The sequence below is a fragment of the Mobula hypostoma genome, chromosome 8 (genome assembly GCF_963921235.1).
Source record: "Mobula hypostoma chromosome 8, sMobHyp1.1, whole genome shotgun sequence".
In the NCBI taxonomy this organism is placed as follows: domain Eukaryota; kingdom Metazoa; phylum Chordata; class Chondrichthyes; order Myliobatiformes; family Myliobatidae; genus Mobula; species Mobula hypostoma.
Genome location: NC_086104.1, coordinates 983,921 through 1,004,967, shown reverse-complemented (window position 1 = coordinate 1,004,967; position 21,047 = coordinate 983,921). Strand labels below are relative to the sequence as shown.

Here is a 21,047-nt window from a genome sequence, read left to right as displayed (position 1 = left end):
TTTTATCCCCCGCTGGGGTATCGCCTGTCCATCAAACTTCAAGCAGTTCAGGTTCAAAGCAACCAGTCTGAGAATACTCGGAACTGTGTCTCTTTTCGTTAATCTCTCTCGTCTCTCATTTATTAGCATTTTGAATGTTTCCCCATTGTCTCTCTCTTATCGGCATCAATCTTTTGATAACTTGGTCTGTTGTCACACTACACACTCACACATACGTGTACCTACACACTCATACATTGATATACCTGCTCACCTAGTCCTATGTGGTCATGATCAAGGTTGTGGCCAGGGTTGGATTTTGGGTCAGGTTTGGTGCTGAGGTTGGGGCTGAGGTTTTAGTCATGATTAGAGGCTGAATTTTGGTCAGTTGTAAGTGGGGCACAGGTGACAGTGAGTTGGGATTATGTTTCTGAATGGGTCAGGGGTCAGTGTTTGAGTTTGGGTCAGTATTACAAGGGACAGAGGTGACAGTGAGTTGGGGTTATGGTTCTGATGGGGTCAGTGATTGGGCTGGGGTTTGGTCACAATTACAGTCTGGGTTTGGGGCAGGTTGTGTATGGGGACAGAGGTGACGGTGGGTTTGGGTTCAGGTTCGGATTAGAGTCTGAATGTTCCGGGACCGGGGAGTCGGTGAGTTGGGTTCTGAGTGAGCCTGGTCTCGGTGGTGTGAAACCTGTGTAGGTGGGGCGTTCAGTTATGTTTCAGCTGCATGACCTCGGTTGTGGCGCAGACCAGGCCACTCATGATTTGGGATCACCTGCTGCGTCCCTTGAGGAAAGACAAGTTGGAGCCATCTGTGAGCCGCTGGATTCCATCCATGTTTGGGGACTGGGAAGACAAGCTGGAATGCATTCATCTGCGACTGCTCTTGCGTGAGATAGGGAACTGTTGCAGGCTTGTTCTTGCAGAAACGTGGCTGCAAGACAACATCCATGCTCCATCAATCTACAGGCCAGGACACTTAGAGACTAGGGCTAAATGATTTTTCTTGTGACTTTATGATTTTCTGCAACCGTGACAATATGTTCTATATGCGTTATGTGTGATAGTTGACCCTGTATTTTGCACCTTGGCTGTGTTCACATGTATGGCTGAATGACAATTCAACTTGAACTTGAATGTTCTCTCCCTCAGCTCACCTGCCTGCAGACTTCTGGGACTCCACCCTACAGGAATATGAGCCAGGTTCACAGTAGCTGTGTAAAGGATCCCAAGTATTACAGTAGCCTCTGTGTACTCCTCCTGATCGGGATTACCATGCTAGTCCAAGCCAGTCACATGGTGAAGTCCTCCCTGATGCTTGTGGCGGGTGGGACCTACACGCTACTCAGCCTCCTGGTCTGGAGGGACATCTTTGAAGACTACGATCGAGAACGTTTCCAGCATTCCCAGTAAGTGCATTTAGAGCGGGGGGTGTCGTGTGTATACAGAATTCATGAACTCCCTCGGCTGGGGCAGCAACTTACTTACTGCCTCTGCCTTACACCTTAGCTGTTCAGGGGAGCAATGAAAGTTCTCTATTTCCGGCAGTGGTCAGGACTTCTTTCATTGTGCCAGTACCTTCCTCTCAGTTTTCACGACTGTCAATCATGCAAGTCCCAGGTCCAGGCTCAGGAATACATAGCACTCAGATGTAGAAGCATTCTTCATCGCTGATTCTGCAGCAATTTTGATTGACCAGTCAGGGTTGTTAGCTCTGAGCAGAACCCCTGACCCTGGAGGACTGCTGGACCACTCTCACTCTGTCCACTGTCCTTTGACCTGTGGGTGACCCTACTAAGAGCCAAAACATAAAGTCCTGACTCCAGCCAGCATAACTGCCTGGTTCATTGAGGCATGCGAGCCTCCAAATCATGACAAGATTTTGGTCCTCTTGGAGGAGGGGCAGCAAGAGGTGGGCAATTCCAGATCTGGTTTTAGAAACATAGAAAACCTACAGCACAATACAGTCCCTTCGGCCCACAATGCTGTGCCGAACATGTACCTTCTTTAGAAGTTACCTAGGGTTACCCATAGCCCTCTATTTTTCTAAGGTCCATGTACCTATCCAGGAGTCTCCTAAAAGACCCTATCGTATCCACCTCCACCACCGTCGCCAGCAGCCTATTCCACACACTCACCACTCTGTGTAAGAAACTTACCTCTGACATCTCTGTACATACTTCCAAGCAACTTAAAACTGTGCCCTCTCATGTTAGCCATTTCAGCCCTGGGAAAATGCCTCTGACTATCCACACAATCAATGGCTCTCATCATCCTATACACCTCTATCAGGTCACCTCTTATCCTACGCCGCTCCAAGGAGAAAAGGCTGAGTTCACTCAACCTATTCTCATAAGGCATGCTCCCCAATCCAGGCAGCATCCTTCTGAATCTTCTCTGCACCCTTTCTATGGTTTCCACATCCTTCCTGTAGTGAGGCGACCAGAACTGAGCACAGTACTGCAAGTGGGGTCTGACCAGGGTCCTATATAGCTGCAACATTACCTCTCGGTTCTTAAACTCAATCCCACGGTTGATGAAGGCCAATGCACCGTATGCCTTCTTAACCACAGAGTCAACCTGCGCAGCTGCTTTGAGTATCTTATGGACGTGGACCTCAAGATCCCTCTGATCCTCCACACTGCCAAGAGTCTTACATAGAATATAGAACATAGAATAGTACAGCACAGTACAGGCCCTTCAGCCCACAATGTTGTGCCGACCCTCAAACCCTGCCTCCCATATAAACCCCCACCTTAGATTCCTCCATATACCTATCTAGTAGTCTCTCAAACTTCACTAGTATATCTGCCTCCACCACTGACTCAGGCAGTGCATTCCACGCACCAACCACTCTGAGTAAAAAACCTTCCTCTAATATCCCCCTTGAACTTCCCACCCCTTACCTTAAAGCCATGTCCTCTTGTATTGAGCAGTGGTGCCCTGGGGAAGAGGCGCTGGCTATCCACTCTATCTATTCCTCTTATTATCTTGTACACCTCTATCATGTCTCCTCTCATCCTCCTTCTCTCCAAAGAGTAAAGCTCTAGCTCCCTTAATCTCTGATCATAATGCATACTCTCTAAACCAGGCAGCATCCTGGTAAATCTCCTCTGTACCCTTTCCAATGCTTCCACATCCTTCCTATAGTGAGCTGACCAGAACTGGACACAATACTCCAAGTGTGGCCTAACCAGAGTTGTATAGAGCTGCATCATTACATCGCGACTCTTAAACTCTATCCCTCGACTTATGAAAGCTAACACCCCATAAGCTTTCTTAACTACCCTATCCACCTGTGAGGCAACTTTGAGGGATCTGTGGACATATACCCCGAGATCCCTCTGCTCCTCCACACTACCAAATATCCTGCCATCTACTTTGTACTCTGCCTTGGAGTTTGTCCTTCCAAAGTGTACCACCTCACACTTCTCCGGGTTAAACTCCATCTGCCACTTCTCAGCCCACTTCTGCATCCTATCAATCTCTGCAATCTTTGACAATCCTCTACACTATCTACAACACCACCAACCTTTGTGTCGTCTGCAAACTTGCCAACCCACCCTTCTACCCCCACATTCAGGTTGTTAATAAAATTCACGAACAGTAGAGGTCCCAGAACAGATCCTTGTGGGACACCACTAGTCACAATCCGATAACCTGAATGTACTCCCTCCACCACGACCCTCTGCCTTCTGCAGGCAAACCAATTCTGTATCCACCTGGCCAAACTTCCCTGGATCCCATGCCTTCTAACTTTCTGAATAAGCCTACCATGTGGAACCTTGTCAAATGCCTTACTAAAATCCATATAGATCACATCCACTGCACTACCCTCATCTATATGCCTGGTCACCTCCTCAAAGAACTCTATCAGGCTTGTTAGACACGATCTGCCCTTCACAAAGCCATGCTGACTGTCCCTGATCAGACCATGATTCTCTAAATGCCTATAGATCCTAACTCTAAGAATCTTTTCCAACAGCATTCCCACCACAGATGTAAGGCTCACTGGTCTATAATTACCCGGACTATCCCTACTACCTTTTTTGAACAAGGGAACAACATTCGCCTCCTTCCAATCCTCCGGTACCATTCCCGTGGACAACGAGAACATAAAGATCCTAGCCAGAGGCTCAGCAATCTCTTCTCTCGCCTCGTGGAGCAGCCTGGGGAGTATTCCGTCAGGCCCCGGGGACTTATCTGTCCTAATGTATTTTAACAACTCCAACACCTCCTCTCCCTTAATATCAGGATGCTCCAGAACTTCAACCTCACTCACATTGTCCTCACCATCATCAAGTTCCCTTTCATTGGTGAATACCAAAGAGAAGTATTCATTGAGGACCTCGCTCACTTCCACAGCCTCGAGGCACATCTTCCCACCTTTATCTCTAATCGGTCCTACCTTCACTCCTGTCATCCTTTTTTTCTTCACATAATTGAAGAATGCCTTGGGGTTTTCCTTTACCCTACTCGCCAAGGCCTTCTCATGCCCCCTTCTTGCTCTTCGCAGCCCCTTCTTAAGCTCCTTTCTTGCTTCCCTATATTCCTCAATAGACCCATCTGATCCTTGCTTCCTAAACCTCATGTATGCTGCCTTCTTCCTCCTGACTAGATTTTCCACCTCACTTGTCACCCATGGTTCCTTCACCCTACCATTCTTTATCTTCCTCACCGGGACAAATTTATCCCTTACATCCCGCAAGAGATCTCTAAACATCGACCACATGTCCATAGTAGATTTCCCTGCAAAAACATCATTCCAATTCACACCCGCAAGTTCTAGCCTTATAGCCTCATAATTTGCCTTTCCCCGATTAAAAATTTTCCATTAATACTATATTCTGCCATCATATTTGACATGCCAAAATGAACCACCTCACACTTATCTGGGTTGAACTCAATCTGCCACTTCTCAGCCCAATTTTGCTTCCTATCGATGTTTGCTGTAACCTCTGACAGCCCTCCACACTATCCATAACACCTTCAACCTTTGTGTCATGAGCAAATTTACTAACCCATTCCTCCACTTCCTCACCCAGAACAAATCCCTGGTACACCACTAGTCACTGATCTCCATGCAGAAAATGACCCGTCTACAACCACTCTTTGCCTTCTGTGAGCAAGCCAGTTCTGGATCCACAAAGCAAGGTCCCCTTGGATCCCAGGCCTCCTTACTTTCTCAATAAGCTTTGCATGGGGTACCTTATTAAATGCCTTGCTGAAATCCATATACACTACATCTACTGCTCTACTTTCATCAATGTGTTTAGTCACATCCTCAAAAAATTCAATCAGGCTCGTAAGGCACGACCTGCCTTTGACAAAGCCATGCTGACTATTCCTAATCATATTATACCTCTCCGAATGTTCATAAATCCTGCCTCTCAGGATCTTTTCCATCAACTTACCGACCACTGAAGTAAGCCTCACTGGCCTATAATTTCCTGGGCTATCTCTACTCCCTTTCTTGAATAAGGGAACAACATCTGCAACCCTCCGATCCTCCGGAACCTCTCCCGTCCCCACTGATGATGGGATATCTCTCTTAATAACAAGGTGTTTGTGCTGCACAACTCACTCTCTCTCTTTTAAAAGCACAGTTCATAGGGGTAATTCAGGATCCCGTCACAAAGGTTACAACAGGATTTAGAATCTGAGGAAAACTTTCTAAGGTAACAACAGGATCTATGGTCTGATGAAAGTTATCTATAGTAAAAACATCTAGAATCTGAGAAAGGTTATCCAAGGCTACAACAGAGTTTAGAATCTGAGGATGGTTGTCTCAGGTTACAACAGGATCTGGAGTCTGAGGAAGTGTGTCTAAGGTTACAACAGGATTTAGAAAATGAGGAAGATTGTCTAATGTTGCAACAGGAACTAGAGTCTAAGGAAGTTTCTCTAAGGTTACACAGGATCAAGTGTCTCAAGAATTTCCCTAAAATTGCAGCACAATCTACAATCTGAGGATGGTTGTCTAAGTTAACAACAGGATCGAGGGTCTGGTGAAGGTTACCTAAGGGAACAACAATATCTAGAATCTGAGGACAGTTTAAGTTTACAACAGGATTTAGAATCTGAGGAAAGGTGTCTAATGTTACAACAGGATCTGGAATGTGAGGAAGGTTGTCTAGGTTTACAAAAGGATCTAGAGTCTGTGTAAGGTTGCCCAAGATTACAACACAATCTAGATCCTAAGGATGATTGTCAAAGATTACAACACAATCTAGACTCTGAGGAAGGTTGTATAAGGCCACGACAGGATCTCAATGAACTGGGGGCACGGGCCAAGGAATGGCAGATGGAATTTAAACATAGAACATAGAATAGTACAGCACGATACAGGCCCTTCGGCCCACAATGTTGTACCGACTCTCAAACCCTGTCTCCCATATAAGCCCCCACCTTAAATTCCTCCATATACCTGTCTAGTAGTCTCTTAAATTTCACTAGTGTATCTGCCTCCACCACTGACTCAGGTAGTGCATTCCACGCATCAACCACTCTCTGAGTAAAAAAACCTTCCTGTAATATCCCCCTTGAACTTCCCACCCCTTACCTTAAAGCCATGTCCTCTTGTATTGAGCAGTGGTGCCCTGTGGAAGAGGCGCTGGCTATCCACTCTATCTATTCCTCTTATTATCTTGTATACCTCTACGATGTTTCCTCTCATCCTCCTTCTCTCCAAAGAGTAAAGCCCTAGCTCCCTTAATCTCTGATCATAATGCATACTCTCTAAATGAGGCAGCATCCTGGTAAATCTTCTCTGTACCCTTTCCAATGCTTCCACATCCTTCCTATAGTGAGGCGACCAGAACTGGACAGAGTTCTCCAAATGTGGCCTAACCAGAGTTTTGTAGAGCTGCATCATTACATCGCAACTCTTAAACTCTATCCCTCGACTTATGGAAGCTAACACCCCATAAGCTTTCTTAACTACCCTATCCACCTGTGAGGCAACTTTCAGGGATCTGTGGACGTGTACCCCAAGATCCCTCTGCTCCTCCACACTACCAAGTATCCTGCCATTTACTTTGTACTCTGCCTTGGAGTTTGTCCTTCCAAAGTGTACCACCTCACACTTCTCCGGATTGAACTCCATCTGCCACTTCTCAGCCCACTTCTGCAGCTTATCAATGTCTCTCTGCAATCTTTGACAATCCTCTACACTATCTACAACACCACCAACCTTTGTGTCGTCTGCAAACTTGCCAACCCACCCTTCTACCCCCACATCCAGGTCGTTAATAAAATTCACGAGAAGTAGGGGTCCCAGAACAGATCCTTGTGGGACACCACTAGTCACAATCCGATAACCTGAATGTACTCCCTCCACCACGACCCTCTGCCTTCTGCAGGCAAGCCAATTCTGAATCCACCTGGCCAAACTTCCCTGGATCCCATGCCTTCTAACTTTCTGAATAAGCCTACCATGTGGAGCCTTGTCAAATGCCTTACTAAAATCCATATAGATCAAATTCACTGCACTACCCTCATCTATATGCCTGGTCACCTCCTCAAGGAACTCTATCAAGCTTGTTAGACACGATCTGCCCTTCACAAAGCCATGCTGACTGTCCCTGATCAGACCATGATTCTCTAAATGCCCAGAGATCCTATCTCTAAGAATCTTTTCCAACAGCTTTCCCACCACAGACGTAAGGCTCACTGGTCTATAATTACCCGGACTATCCCTACTACCTTTTTTGAACAAGGGGACAACATTCACCTCCCTCCAATCCTCTGGTCCCATTCCCGTGGACAACGAGGACATAAAGATCCTAGCCAGAGGCTCAGCAATCTCTTCCCTCGCCTCGTGGAGCAGCCTGGGGAATATTCCGTCAGGCCCCAGGGACTTATCTGTCCTAATGTATTTTAACAACTCCAACACCTCCTCTCCCTTAATATCAACACGCTCCAGAACATCAACCTGACTCATATTGTCGTCACCATCATCAAGTTCCCTCTCATTGGTGAATACCAAAGAGAAGTATTCATTGAAGACCTTGCTCACTTCCACAGCCTCCAGGCAAATCTCCCACCTTTATCTCTAATCGGTCCTACCTTCACTCCTGTCATCTTTTTGTTCTTCACATAATTGAAGAATGCCTTGGGGGTTTTCCTTTACTCTACTCGCCAAGGCCTTCTCATGCCCCCTTCTTGCTCTTCTCAGCCCCTTCTTAAGCTCCTTTCTTGCTATCCTATATTCCTCAATAGACCCAGCTGATTCTTGCTTCCTAAACCTCATGTATGCTGCCTTCTTCCACCTGACTAGATTTTCCACCTCACTTGTCACCCACGGTTCCTTCACCCTACCATTCTTTATCTTCCTCACGGGGAGAAATTTAACCCCAACATTCTGCAAGAGATCCCTAAACATCGACCACATGTCCACAGTACATTTCCCTGCAAAAACATCATCCCAATTCACACCCGCAATTTCTAGCCTTATAGCTTCATAATTTTCCCTTCCCCAATTATAAACTTCCCTGTCCTCTCTGATTCTATCCTTTTCCATGACAGTGTTAAAGGCCAGGGAGCGGTGGTCACTATCCCCCAGATGCTCACCCACTGAGAGATCTGTGACCTGACCCGGTTCATTACCTAGTACTAGATCTAGTGTGGCATTCCCCCTGGTCGGCCTGTCCACATACTGTGACAGGAATCCATCCTGGACACACTTAACAAACTCTGCCCTGTCAAACCATTGGAACTGATCAGGTGCCAATCAATATAAGGGAAGTTAAAGTCACCCATGATAACAACCCTGTAATTTTTGCACCTTTCCAAAATCTGCCTCCCAATCTGCTCCTCAGTATCTCTGCTGCTACCAGGGGGCCTATAGAATACCCCCAGTAGAGTAACTGCTCCCTTCCTGTTCCTGACTTCCACCCATACTGATTCAAAAGAGGATCCTGCTACATTACCCACCCTTTCTGTAGCTGTAATAGTATCCCTGACCAGTAATGCCACCCCTCCTCCCCCTTTTCCACCCTCTCTATCCCTTTTAAAGCACTGAAATCCTGGAATATTGAGAATCCATTCCTGCCCTGGTGCCAGCCAAGTCTCTGTAATGGCCACTACATCATAATTCTATGTATGTATCCAAGCTCTCAGTTCATCACCTTTGTTCCTGATGCTTCTTGCATTGAAATACACGCACTTCAGCCCTTCTACCTTACTACCTTTACACCGTTTATTCTGCTTCTCTCTCCTCAAAGCCTCTCTATATGTTAGATCTGGCTTTACTCCATGCACTATACTTGCAGTTCTCGCATGACCTTTATCCTCTTCCACCTCACTATCTGCTCTAACACTCTGGTTCCCCTCCCCCTGCAAATCTAGTTTAAACCCCCCAGAGCAGCACTAGCAAACCTTCCCACAAGGATGTTACTCCCCCTCCAGTTCAGGTGTAACCCGTCCTGTCGGAACAGGTCCCACCTTCCCTGGAACAAAGCCCAATTGTCCTGAAACCTGAAGCCCTCCCTCCTGCACCAACTCCTTAGCCATGTATTTAGCTGCATTATCTTCCTATTTCTAGCCTCACTAGCACGTGGCACGGGTAGCAATCCTGAGATTGCAACCCTGGGGGTCCTGTCCTTCAACTCTGCACCTAACTCCCTAAACTCTCTTTGCAGGACCTCCTCCTCCTTCCTACCCACATCATTGGTCCCTACATGGACCACAACATCTGGCTGCTCACCCTCCCTCTTGAGAATACCGAGAACTTGATCCGAGATATCGCGGACCCTGGCACCAGGGAGGCAACAGACCATCTGGGATTCTCGATCTCTCCCACAGAACCTCTTATCTGTCCCCCTAACTATTGAATCCCCTATCACTACTGCTCTCCTCTTTTCCCTCCTTCCCTTCTGAGTTGAGGGTCCAGTCTTGGTGCCAGAGACGCAACCACTGCAACTTGTCCCTGGTAGGTTGTCCCCATCAACAGTATCCAAAATGGTATACTTATTGTTGATGGGAACAGCCACAGAGGTGCTCTGCTCATTCTGTCTATTCCCCTTCCCTCTCCTGCCAGTCACCCAGCTATTTGCCTCCTGACTTTTAGGGGTGACTGTCTCTCTGAAACTCCTGTCAATTTCTGCCTCTGCCTCACGAGTGATCCGAAGTTCATCCAGCTTCAGCTCCAGTTCCCTAACTTGGTTTGTCATACTCCCATACTCCTCTTCCCCTTTTCGTTCCTGAGAACAGGCGGAGTCTACGATAGCTGGGGCTTTGAACCTGGGCATTTTCCCATTTATTTGCCAGAGAAGTAAGGGCAGATACTAACTCAGAATCCTCTCTCTTCTCTGGGTGATGGGGACTCATTAGACATTTCAAATCAGACCACTCCTTCCCCTCGCTAAGCAGAAAAGAGAGAACCCTGTCTTTGAAGTCTCCGCCTCCAGCTACAGGAAACGTGACTTGCGATTCGGCCCGCTCCGCTACACTCTCCGCCTCCCAAAAGGTATGGACAGTCTATAGCCCCCCTCTCCTGGGGCCCCAATAGTACCAGGCAGTCCCACTGCTGTTACATCAGCGCTAGTCTGAACTAAAACCAAGTCTGTGCCCACCATTTTATCAAATCTCCACCCCACAATTGTAACTTTCCCTACAGCTTTAATAGTACTTAAAAGTCCAATTAACAACTCATCAGGAGTACAAATATCTACCCCACTCAACACACATATTCATTACCGATAACCCCTTGGATTCACATCACCGCTCAACTCCTGCAGCATCCATATCCATGTATGGTAATCACTTTACCAGGCAATAGTTTAGCACAGACTTAAACACACAACCCACCAGATCAATGCTCAGGGCAATCACACAGCATCCAATGGAAGCAATCCCGGGCGAGCCCCCACAATTGTAACCCTCAGGTTCTGTCCGCTGCGTAAGCCTAGGGGAGACGATCTCTGGTCCTGCCAAACGAGTGAGATTGAGATGCGAGTCCACCACGAAACCACACTCCCCCCCCGTTTGTGTGGATGTTACCCTGTTAGAAACCAGTACCACGAAATAATGGACAGTACACCACATACAATTAAATGAGTTAGCTCTATAATTCTTAATTTGACTACAGGTTAGTGAAGGAAAAGCGAAAAAAGAAAAGGCCCCATTTTAATGAAACAGTCCACTGTGCACAAGTTGGAACTCACAGTTTCCCTTCCTATGATCCTCCACTGATTTCCCCGGGCTTCAACGACTCCTGGCCCCACACCAAGTCCACTCCTTTCTGGTGTCTATGGCCTCTCCTTTCAGGCATCTTCTCTCTTCATCTTCCGCCAAACAAAAGACCCAGATTACCTCTTTGTCAGGCACACAACCAGAAAAAACACTCCCCTGACTGGACAGCTCACATTGCAAAGCCCGTTATCTCTAACCATAACCCAGACACTGCTTCTACAAAAAGACCATTACATTCGCAGTGAAACCTTTCCCAGAGTGTTACACCAGCTAAAAAGCAAATCAAAAACACCCGAACACTAATCCCTCCTCCCTACACCATTCCATATTCTTCCATCTTCCTCACATCAATATGCCCGTCTAAACATCTCTTAGAAGCCTCTAATGTAGCTGCCTGTACCAGGCAACGCATTCCAGGCATCCACCACTCAGAAAAAAAGCTTACCCCTCACATCCCACTTGAACCTACCCCCTCTCACCTTCACTGCATGCTAATTATTATTAGACATTTCAACCTGGGAAACAGATGCTCTCTGTCCACTCTGTGTGTGCCTCTAATAACCTTGTAAACTTCTATCAGATCTCCCCTCAGCCTCCATCGCTCCAGAGAAAACGACCCAAGTTTATCCAGCCTCTCGTGATAGCACATGCCCTCTAAACCAGGCAGCATCCTGGTAAACCTCTTCTGCACCCTTTCCAAAGCCTGTAGGCAAACAGATCTCAGTTGTATAATTTATATATTCATTGATAATAAATGTACTTTGAATACTTTTGAATGCACCCTTCCTAAATTGGGATGATCAGGACTGTATGCAATACTCCAGATGTGGCCTTACTAGAGTTTTATAATAATGCAAAATAACCTCCTGACCTTTGAACTCAGTGCATCAACTAATACGGGCATCCATTAGTCTTGCGAGACCATGGATCTGCACCTGGAAAGTCTTCACTCTCCAGGGCGCAGGCCTGGGCAGGGTTGTATGGAAGACCAGCAGTTGCCCATGCTGCAAGTCTCTCCTCTCCACAACACCGATGTCCGAGGGAAGGGCAAGGGCCGATACAGCTTGGCACCGGTGTAGTCACAGAGCACTCTGTGGTTAAGTGCCTTGCTCAAGGACAGAACACGTTGCCTCGGCTGGGGCTCGAACTCACGACCTTCAGTCGAATGCGTTAACCACTTGGCCACGTGCCCACATCATCAACCAATAAAAGCAAGCATTCCATTAGCCTTCTTAACCACCTTAACGACCTGTGTAGCCACTTTCAAGGAGCCATGAACTTGGATCCCAAAATCAGCTTGATGACCTACAGCTTATTAGAGAAAGTGAATAGGAGATAGATAGGAGATAGGAGCTACAGGGAGTTAGTCACCCCGAGGCTGCAGGAGTTAGATAAGTGGGTGACAGTCAGGGAAGAGAGGGAAGAACTCAGATAGTAGAGAGCACCCATCTGACCATCCCCTCAGTAATCGTTATCTCATTTTGGATGCTGTTGAGTGGGGTGACCTGACAGAGGACGAACACAGCAATCGGGTCTCTGGCACTGAGCCTGGTTCCGTGGTGCAGAAGGGAAAGAGGAAGATGAGGAATGCGGTAGTCATAGGGGATTCCATAGTGAGGGGAACAGACAGGAGGTTCTGTCAGCCTGATAGAGATACCTACATGGTGTGTTGCCTCCCAGGTGCCAGAGTACAGGATGTCTCGATTCAGGTGCAGACTATTCTGAAGGGAGAGGGTGAACAGCCAGAAGTCTTGGTACATGTTGGTACCAATGATTTAGTTAGAAAAAGGGAGGAGGTCCTGAAGAGAAAATTCAGGGAATTGGGTAGGAAGCTGAAAAGCAGGACCCCTGGGGGTAGTAATCTCAGGATTGCTGCTTGTGCCATGTGCTAATGAGCGCAAGAATAGCATGATCAGGCATATTAATGCATGGCTGAGAGACTGGTGTAGGGGGGCAGGGCTACAGGTTCCTGGGTCATTGGGGCCTCTTCTAGGGGAGGTATGACCTGTACAAAAAGGACAGGTTACACCTGAACCCAAAGGGGTCTAATATCCTGGCAGGCAGGTTTAATATTGCTGTTAGGGAAATTAAACTAATTTAGCAGGGGGATGGGAACCAGACTGATAGGGCTGAGGAAGGGGAAAACAGAAATAAATCAAAGATTGTCATACGGGGGGCAGCTGGGAGCGAACCCAAATGCAAGACACAGACACTGAAGTACTAGGAACAGGGCTTGACTAGAGAGCTGGGACAAGCACACAGACTTGGGCTAGGACATTGGCTAGGCGAGCGGGACCTGGACAAGGAACTGGGAACTAGGAGCCTGGGCTTGGACTCCGAGCCGGAGACTGGACAAGGACCCAGAACCTTGGTCTTGACTCAGGCTCAGACCCCGGAACTAGGCGAGGACATGACGTGGCTTGAGTTCCTCAAGGCAAGGACATGACGTGGCTTGAGTTCCTCAAGGCAAGGACATGACGAGGCTTGGGTAACAGGAACCTTGGAACACAAAGCCGGAAACCTTGACTTGGTCGAGGGAGAGACAGGAACACAGGGACATGGAACACAGAGCCAGGACCCCTTCTTGGGAACAGGACATAGGGCCGGGACCCATACACAGAATGCTAAACATGACGAGACAGTTCGCAACACTAGGTAGCAGCAAACGGCCAGACCTACCTAGTGAAGGCGTGGACACAGACAGACAGTTCCAAACAATGATAGACGGTTCCTCATCTTGCTCCAGCGGTTGAACTTGACAGTGGTGCAGGCGAAGGTTACAGGCAAGGTGAGCCTTCAGACACTGGTTGCAGGCCAAGGCTTCAGGAGGAAGGAGCAGAGAAGGGATACAGACAGGGGATTTGGACAGGAACAATCCAGCAACTGAAGCTTCTTCTTCTTCTTCTACTTCTGCTTCTGCTTCTTCTGTTTCTGCTTCTTGCAAACCATCTTTAAGGTGCATTACCGCCACCTGCTAGGCTTCTGTCTTCAACCAAATACGTCCTGAAGTATTTTGCCTTAAACAATCTAGTTCAGCCTGCAGATCTCTATTTACATCACTCTGTAATTTCAATTAATTTTGCAAGTGCTGTATAAGCTCAGTCGGTAGCAGTGCCACAGACTGCTTTTCTTCCCTAATTTTTGTCACATGGTTTTCAAGTAATTGCATTATTGATTTAAACTGCATTATTTGTAAAACTAAAAGCTTCTTGTTTAAGAATATTAATTTCTGCATGCTTAATGTTTAAAATTGCTGTTTTTCAAGTCTATCTGCTTTTTCCAAGTTTTACTTTTCTTGAATCATAGTCTCTCGTTGTTTACTGAGATCTTGCAGTTCTTCTTCATTTGCTTCCATGATTTCATTTTATAACCTGAATGCAGATACTTCACTTTACTACAATACCTTTTCCTTTCGTAATTTTGTAATAAGTTCCTCCATTTTCAATCTCTTTCCAACCCACTTTAGACAACCTAGTTCCACCTGCATATCTCTATTTGCTTCACTCTGTAATTGCAATTCCTCTTGCAAATGCTGTATGTGCCCATTAGAGAGCAGTGTCGCAAACTGCTGTTCTCCCTAATTTTTATCACGTTTTTCAAGTAATTGCATCACCTCAATTACATTGATTTCATCTGCATCATTTGTAAGACTAAAATCTTATTATTATTTATCGCATGCTTAACTTTTAAATTTGTTTCCATGTTTTTGTTTAATAATCCAAATGTAAATAATTTACTTTGCAACAATTCCTTTTTCCTTTTATAACTTTGACTAATTTCCTCCATTCTTTAATCTGTTTTCCAAGTCACTGAATTTTTGACAACAAGCATCCTTTTCAGAAACAGTCTCCTTTAAATGCAGTACTGTTTCATCCAATCTCTTTCTAACTCTCAGTTGTTCTTTTTGAGTACCTCTAGTTGTTGTTGGAGTTCTGCACCTTTACCCTGGGTTTCAACCATTTTCTTGTATACATAAAATCTGAAGTTGTCCTTTAAGTTCTGATACATATTTCGTAAATTCTTGACCATTTGCAATAAGACTCCTTGCATTCCCTTGTAATATATATACTGCCATTAATATCCCACCTCTCCTGCCTGTAAACTGTTTGATCCTCCATTCAGTGTTTCTTTGACTGCTTGCCACCTTAGCCCTGTAATCCCAAGATATTTTTTTGCAGACTTGACTATAATTTTAATTTTTTCAGTTCTTTTGTCTGCGCTGAACAGTTAATGGCATCTACCATAAACAGTACAAAATCCTTTCTACTCATTATTAGTGTATCCTTATTTATCTTATTATGGCCCTTTCACCGGTTTATTATTCCCTGTATTTGATTGCTTGATAGCCTTCTCCTTTACAGCAAATGCTTTCACTGCCTCCGCATAACTGATCCCTTGAGTTACTTTCACATATTGTATCTCAGCTTCTTTCTTACTATTAATGCATCCTTGATAAGCTGCACTGTGTTCCTTGACACAAATGCAGCATTTCAGCCTAGCTCCCGCCTCACACTTCCCGTATTCATGTTCTCCAGCGCATCTCCCACATCTTTGTTTCCCTCTGCAGACAGCCACAATGTGCCCGAATTTCTGGCATTTAAAGCATCTTAAAGTGGTGCTATATATATTCTGACTTCATAATAGAAGTATCCTAAATAAACTTTAGTCAACAATCTCTCTTCCTCAAAGTTAATCATAACCAATAAACTATCACACTTCTTTCCATTTCGTGTAACTTTCAAACATTTGGCCTCAATAATTTTTGCTCCTTTTATGTTCTGTTTAATTTCATCCATAGTTACTTTTGCTGGTATCCCTGAAATAACTCCTCTAGTCCACTTTCTGTTGTTGGGTATGGAGTATTGTACTTTCTTGCCATCTATTTTATTTAACCTTATCACTCTGCAAGGGAGCACTATCCCAGCAAATCACTAATAGCGATCCATTTCATAAAATTTTTGCTCTGTTAACCTCACCTATAAGTTTGATGATTGTCTTCATCAAATGAATCAGGTTCCAGTCACCAAAAGACACCCCATCTTCACTCAGTTTTATAATTGCTTTAATCTCATCTTCTTTCCATTGTTTTGCCAGCCTATTTTGATCATCCCCTGACTCCTCAGAGTTCAACATCTCATACCTCTGTTTTCTTTTCTTACTCTTTCCACTTCATTCTTCTTTCCCACCATCCTCCATCTCAAACTCACTCTGCTAGTCCTCTCTCATCACCATCTCATCCAATCACAACCAGCTTCTTCAACCTCTCACTCCCCAGCAACTGAAGCTGAACCCAGGAGCTATTTATGTAGCCAGCCCAAAATGTGAATCAGCTGCCTCAATTAGAGACCCAACAGGAAAAAGAGAAAACCAGAAAACCTGGAAAAGGAACGATGGACCGGACCATGAACCAGAATCAAGACCTCACGGACCAGAACAATGCAAAGATAGCATTCAACAGAGATGATAGAAAGGACAAAACAACAGGAATTCTGCAGATGCTGGAAATTCAAGCAACACACATCAAAGTTGCTGGTGAACGCAGCAGGCCAAGCAGCATCTATAGAAAGAGGCGCAGTCGACGTTTCAGGCCGAGACCCTTCGTCAGGACTAACTGAAGGAAGAGTGAGTAAGGGATTACTCACTCTTCCTTCAGTTAGTCCTGACGAAGGGTCTCGGCCTGAAACGTCGACTGCGCCTCTTCCTATAGATGCTGCTTGGCCTGCTGCGTTCACCAGCAACTTTGATGTGTGTTGATAGAAAGGACAGGCAGGAGATGAGGCATAATCACAGACAGTGGGATGAGTTACAGGGCAATAGAGACGTGGTGCAGTTAAAACAGAAAGCAACAAATACTGGACTGAAAGTGTTATATTTGAATGCACACAGCATAAGGAATAAAATGGACGATCTTGAAACTCAGCTACAGATTGGCAAGTATGACGTTGTGGCCATCTAACTTGACTAAAGGATGGAAGATAGTTTAGTAGACAGAAGGGATGCTGTGGCCCTGTGTATAAGAAATAAATCATTAGAAAGGAATGACATAGGAATAGAAGGAGTAGAGTCTCTATGGGTTGAGTTAAGGGTAAAAGGACCCTAATGGCAGTTGTATACAGGCCTCCAAACAGCAGCCAGGATGTGGATTACAAATTACAACAGGAGATAGAAAAGGTGTGTCAGAAGGGCAATATCATGATAATCGTTGGGGATCTTAACATGAAAGTGGATTGGGAAAACCAGGTCAGTACTGGACCTCAAGAGAAAGAATTTGTAGAATGTCTAAGGGATGGATTTTTGTTGTTGAGCCCACTGGGGGATCAGCTGTGCTGGATTGGGTGCTGTGCAATGATCCGGAGGTGATAAGAGAGCTTAAGGTTAAGGAACACTTAGGGAACAGTGATTACAATATGATCGAGTTCACTTTGAAATTTGAGAAGAAGAAACTAAATTCCAATGTGTTGGTATTTCAATGGAATAAATGAAATTATGATGGCATGAGAGGGGAACTGTCATGGTCCCGACCGTTAATTCCCCATTTTCTCCTAATCCCCTTTGATGGCGGCACACCTGGTTCTCATCAAGACCTGCAGCATAAAACCCCGGCGTTGCATCCAGTCATTGCCAGATCGTTGTTTTAGCCAGTGTGGTGATTAATGTTCCTGGCCGCTTAGGATTGTGTATTCTAAGTTTTACTTCAGTACTGAGGTTTACCTGTGTAACTCCGTCTCTCCATGTCAAGATAAGCATTCTAAGATTTACTTCAGTCCCGAGGTTTACCTGCATAACTCTGTCTCTCCGTGTCAAGGAAAGTATTGTCTACCGCTTGCCTTTCCACACTCCGTGTCAAGATAAGTTCTGCCTGCCTCCTGCTTTCCTGTTCACCCTCCTATTTGCCATTCAGCTCCAGCCACTCTCGCACCCTCATCTGCATCCTAATTCAATCTCCATGCCTGTGTCCTGCGTTTGGGTTCGCCCCGTTCCTTGCAACAGGAACTGGCCAAGTTTGACTGGAAAGGTATGCTAGCAGGAAGGACAGCAGAGCAGCAATGGCTGAAGTTTCTGCAAAAAATGAGGGAAGTGCAGGACAGATATATTCCAAATAAGAAGAAATTTTCAAAGGGAAGAAGGACACTACTGTGGCTGACAAGTGAAGTCAGAGCCAAAGTAAAAGCAAAAGGGAGGGTATACAAGGAAGCCAGAGCTAGTGGGAAGATAGAGGACTGGGAAGCTTTTTAAAACTTGTAGAAGGAAACTAAGAAGGTCATTAGGAAGAAAAAGATAAATAATGAAAACAAGCTGGCAACGAATATCAGAGAAGATACTAAAAGCTTTATTAAGTATATAAAGGGTAAAAGACAGTCAAGGGTAGGTATAGGACCAATAGAAAATGACGCTGGAGATATTGTAATGAGAGGCACAGAGATGGCAGAGGAACTGAATGTGTATTTTGCATCAGTCTTCACAGTGGAAGACATCTGCAGTATACCGGACATTCAAGAGTGTCAGGGAAGTGAAGTATGTGCAATGAAAATTACAACTGAGGAGGTGCTCATGAACCTTAATGGTCTGAGGGTGGATAAATCTCCTGGACCTGATGGAATGCACCCTCGGGTTCTGAAGGAAGTAGCTGGAGAGATTGCAGGGGCATTAACGGTGATCTTTCAAGAATCGATAGATTCTGTCATTGTACCGGATGACTGGAAAATTGCAAATGTTACTCCGCTATTTAAGAAAGGTGGGAGGCAGCAGAAAGGAAACTATAGACCTGTTAGCCTGACATCAGTGGTTGGGAAGTTGTTGGAATCGATTGTTAGGGATGAGATTATGGAGTACTTGGAGGCAGATGACAAGATAGGCCAAAGCCAGCATGGTTTCCTGAAAGGAAAATCCTGCCTGACTAACCTACTGCAATTTTTTTGAGGAAATTGCAAGCAAGGTAGACAAAGGAGATGAAATAGATGCGGTGTACTTGGATTTTCAGAAGGCCTTTGACAAGATGCCGCACATGAGGCTGCTTAGCAAGATAAGATCCCAAGGAATTACAGGGGTGTTACTAGCGTAGGTGGGGCATTGGCTGATCAGCAGAAAACAGAGTGTGGGAATAAAGGGTGTTGGGACCACTGCTTTTTATGATGTATGTTAATGATTTGGACTATGGGATTAATGGATTTGTGGCTAAATTTGCCAATGATACAAAGATAGGTGGAGGAGCAGGTAGTGTTGAGGAAACAGAGAGCAAAGAATGGGCATAGAAGTAGCAAATGAAATACAATGTTGGAAAGTGTATGGTCATGCACTTTGGTGGACGAAATAAACGGGCAGACTATTATTTAGATGGGGAGAGAATTCAAAATGCAGAGATGCAAAGGACTTGGGAGTCCTTGTGCAGGATACCCTAAAGGTTAACATCCAGGTTGAGTCGGTGGTGAAGAAGGCAAATGCAATGTTGGCATTCAATTCTAGAGGTATAGAATATAAGAGCAGGGATGTGAAGTAGAGGCTCTATAAGGCACTTGTGAGACCACACAGTGTATTGAGTGCAGTTTTGGGCTCCTCAATTTAGAAATGATATACTGACATTGGAGAGAGTTCAGAGAAGATTCGCGAGAATAATTCCAGGAATGAAATGATTACTGTATGAGGTATGTCTGGCTGCTCTTGGGCTGTATTCCCTGGAGTTCAGGAGAATGAGGGGGGATCTCATAGAAACATTCCAAATGCTAAAAGACCTGAACAGATTAGATATGGCAAAGTTATTTCCTATGGTAGGAGAGTCTAGGACCAGAGGGCACGACTTCAGGATTGAAGGACATCCATTTAAAACAGATATGCGGAGAAATTACCTTAGTCAGAGGGTGGTAAATCTGTGGAATTTGTTGCTACAAGTGGCTGTGGAGGCCAAGTCATTGGGTGCACTTAAGGCAGAGATAGATAGGTTCTTGATTAGCCAGGGCATCAAAGGGCATGGGGAGAAGGCAGGGGAGTGGGGATGACGGGAAGAATTGGATCAGCCCATGATTGAATGGCAGAACAGACTCAATGGGCCAAATGGCCTACCTCTGCTCCTATACTTCAGTGGTTGGTAAGTTGATGGAAAAGATCCTGATAGGCAAGATTTATGAACATTTGGAGAGGCATAATATGATTAGGAATAGTCAGCATGGCTTTGTCATGCTTTGTCATAAGCAGGTCATGCTTATAAGCCATAATCGAATTTTTTGAGGATGTGACTAAACACATTGATGAAGGTAGAGCAGTAGATGTAGTGTATATGAATTTCAGCAAGGCATTTGATAAGGTACCCCATACAAAGCTTATTGAGAAAGTAAGGAGGCATGGGATCCAAGGGGACATTGCTTTGTTGATCCAGAACTGGCTTGCCCACAGAAGGCAAAGAGTGGTTGTAGACAGGTCATATTCTGCATGGAGGTCTGTGACCAGCGGTGTGCCTCAGGGATCTGTTCAGGGACCCCTACTCTTCCTCATTTTTATAAATGACCTGGGAAATGGAGGGATGGGTTAGTAAATTTGCTGATGACACAAAGGTTGGGGGTGTTGTGGATAGTATGGAGGGCTGTCAGAGGTTACAGCGGGACATTGATAGGATGCAAAACTGGGCTGAGAAGTGGCAGATCTGAGATCAACCCAGATAAGTGTGAAGTGGTTCATTTTGATAGGTCAAATATGATGGCAGAATATTGTATTAATGGTAAGACTCTTGGCAGTGTGAAGGATCAGAGGGATCTTGGGGTCTGAGTCCATAGGACACTCAAAACTGCTACACAGGTTGACTCTGTGGTTAAGAATAATGCGTTGCATTGGCCTTCATCAACCACGGGATTGAGTTTAGGAGCTGAGAGGTAACGTTACAA

General features: G+C 45.4%; 1 protein-coding gene across 3 annotated transcripts in view; it reads left to right on the top strand.

Annotated features, from left to right (window-relative positions):
- The window catches only part of adcy3a (adenylate cyclase 3a), a 143,436-nt gene that overhangs the window by 53,591 nt on the left and 68,798 nt on the right, over nt 1-21,047 (top strand). For all 3 annotated transcript variants that reach the window (XM_063055376.1, XM_063055377.1, XM_063055375.1), the window contains exon 13: nt 1,135-1,391. In XM_063055376.1, coding sequence (XP_062911446.1) covers nt 1,135-1,391 — 257 coding nt within the window. The remainder of the gene's footprint in view (nt 1-1,134; nt 1,392-21,047) is intronic.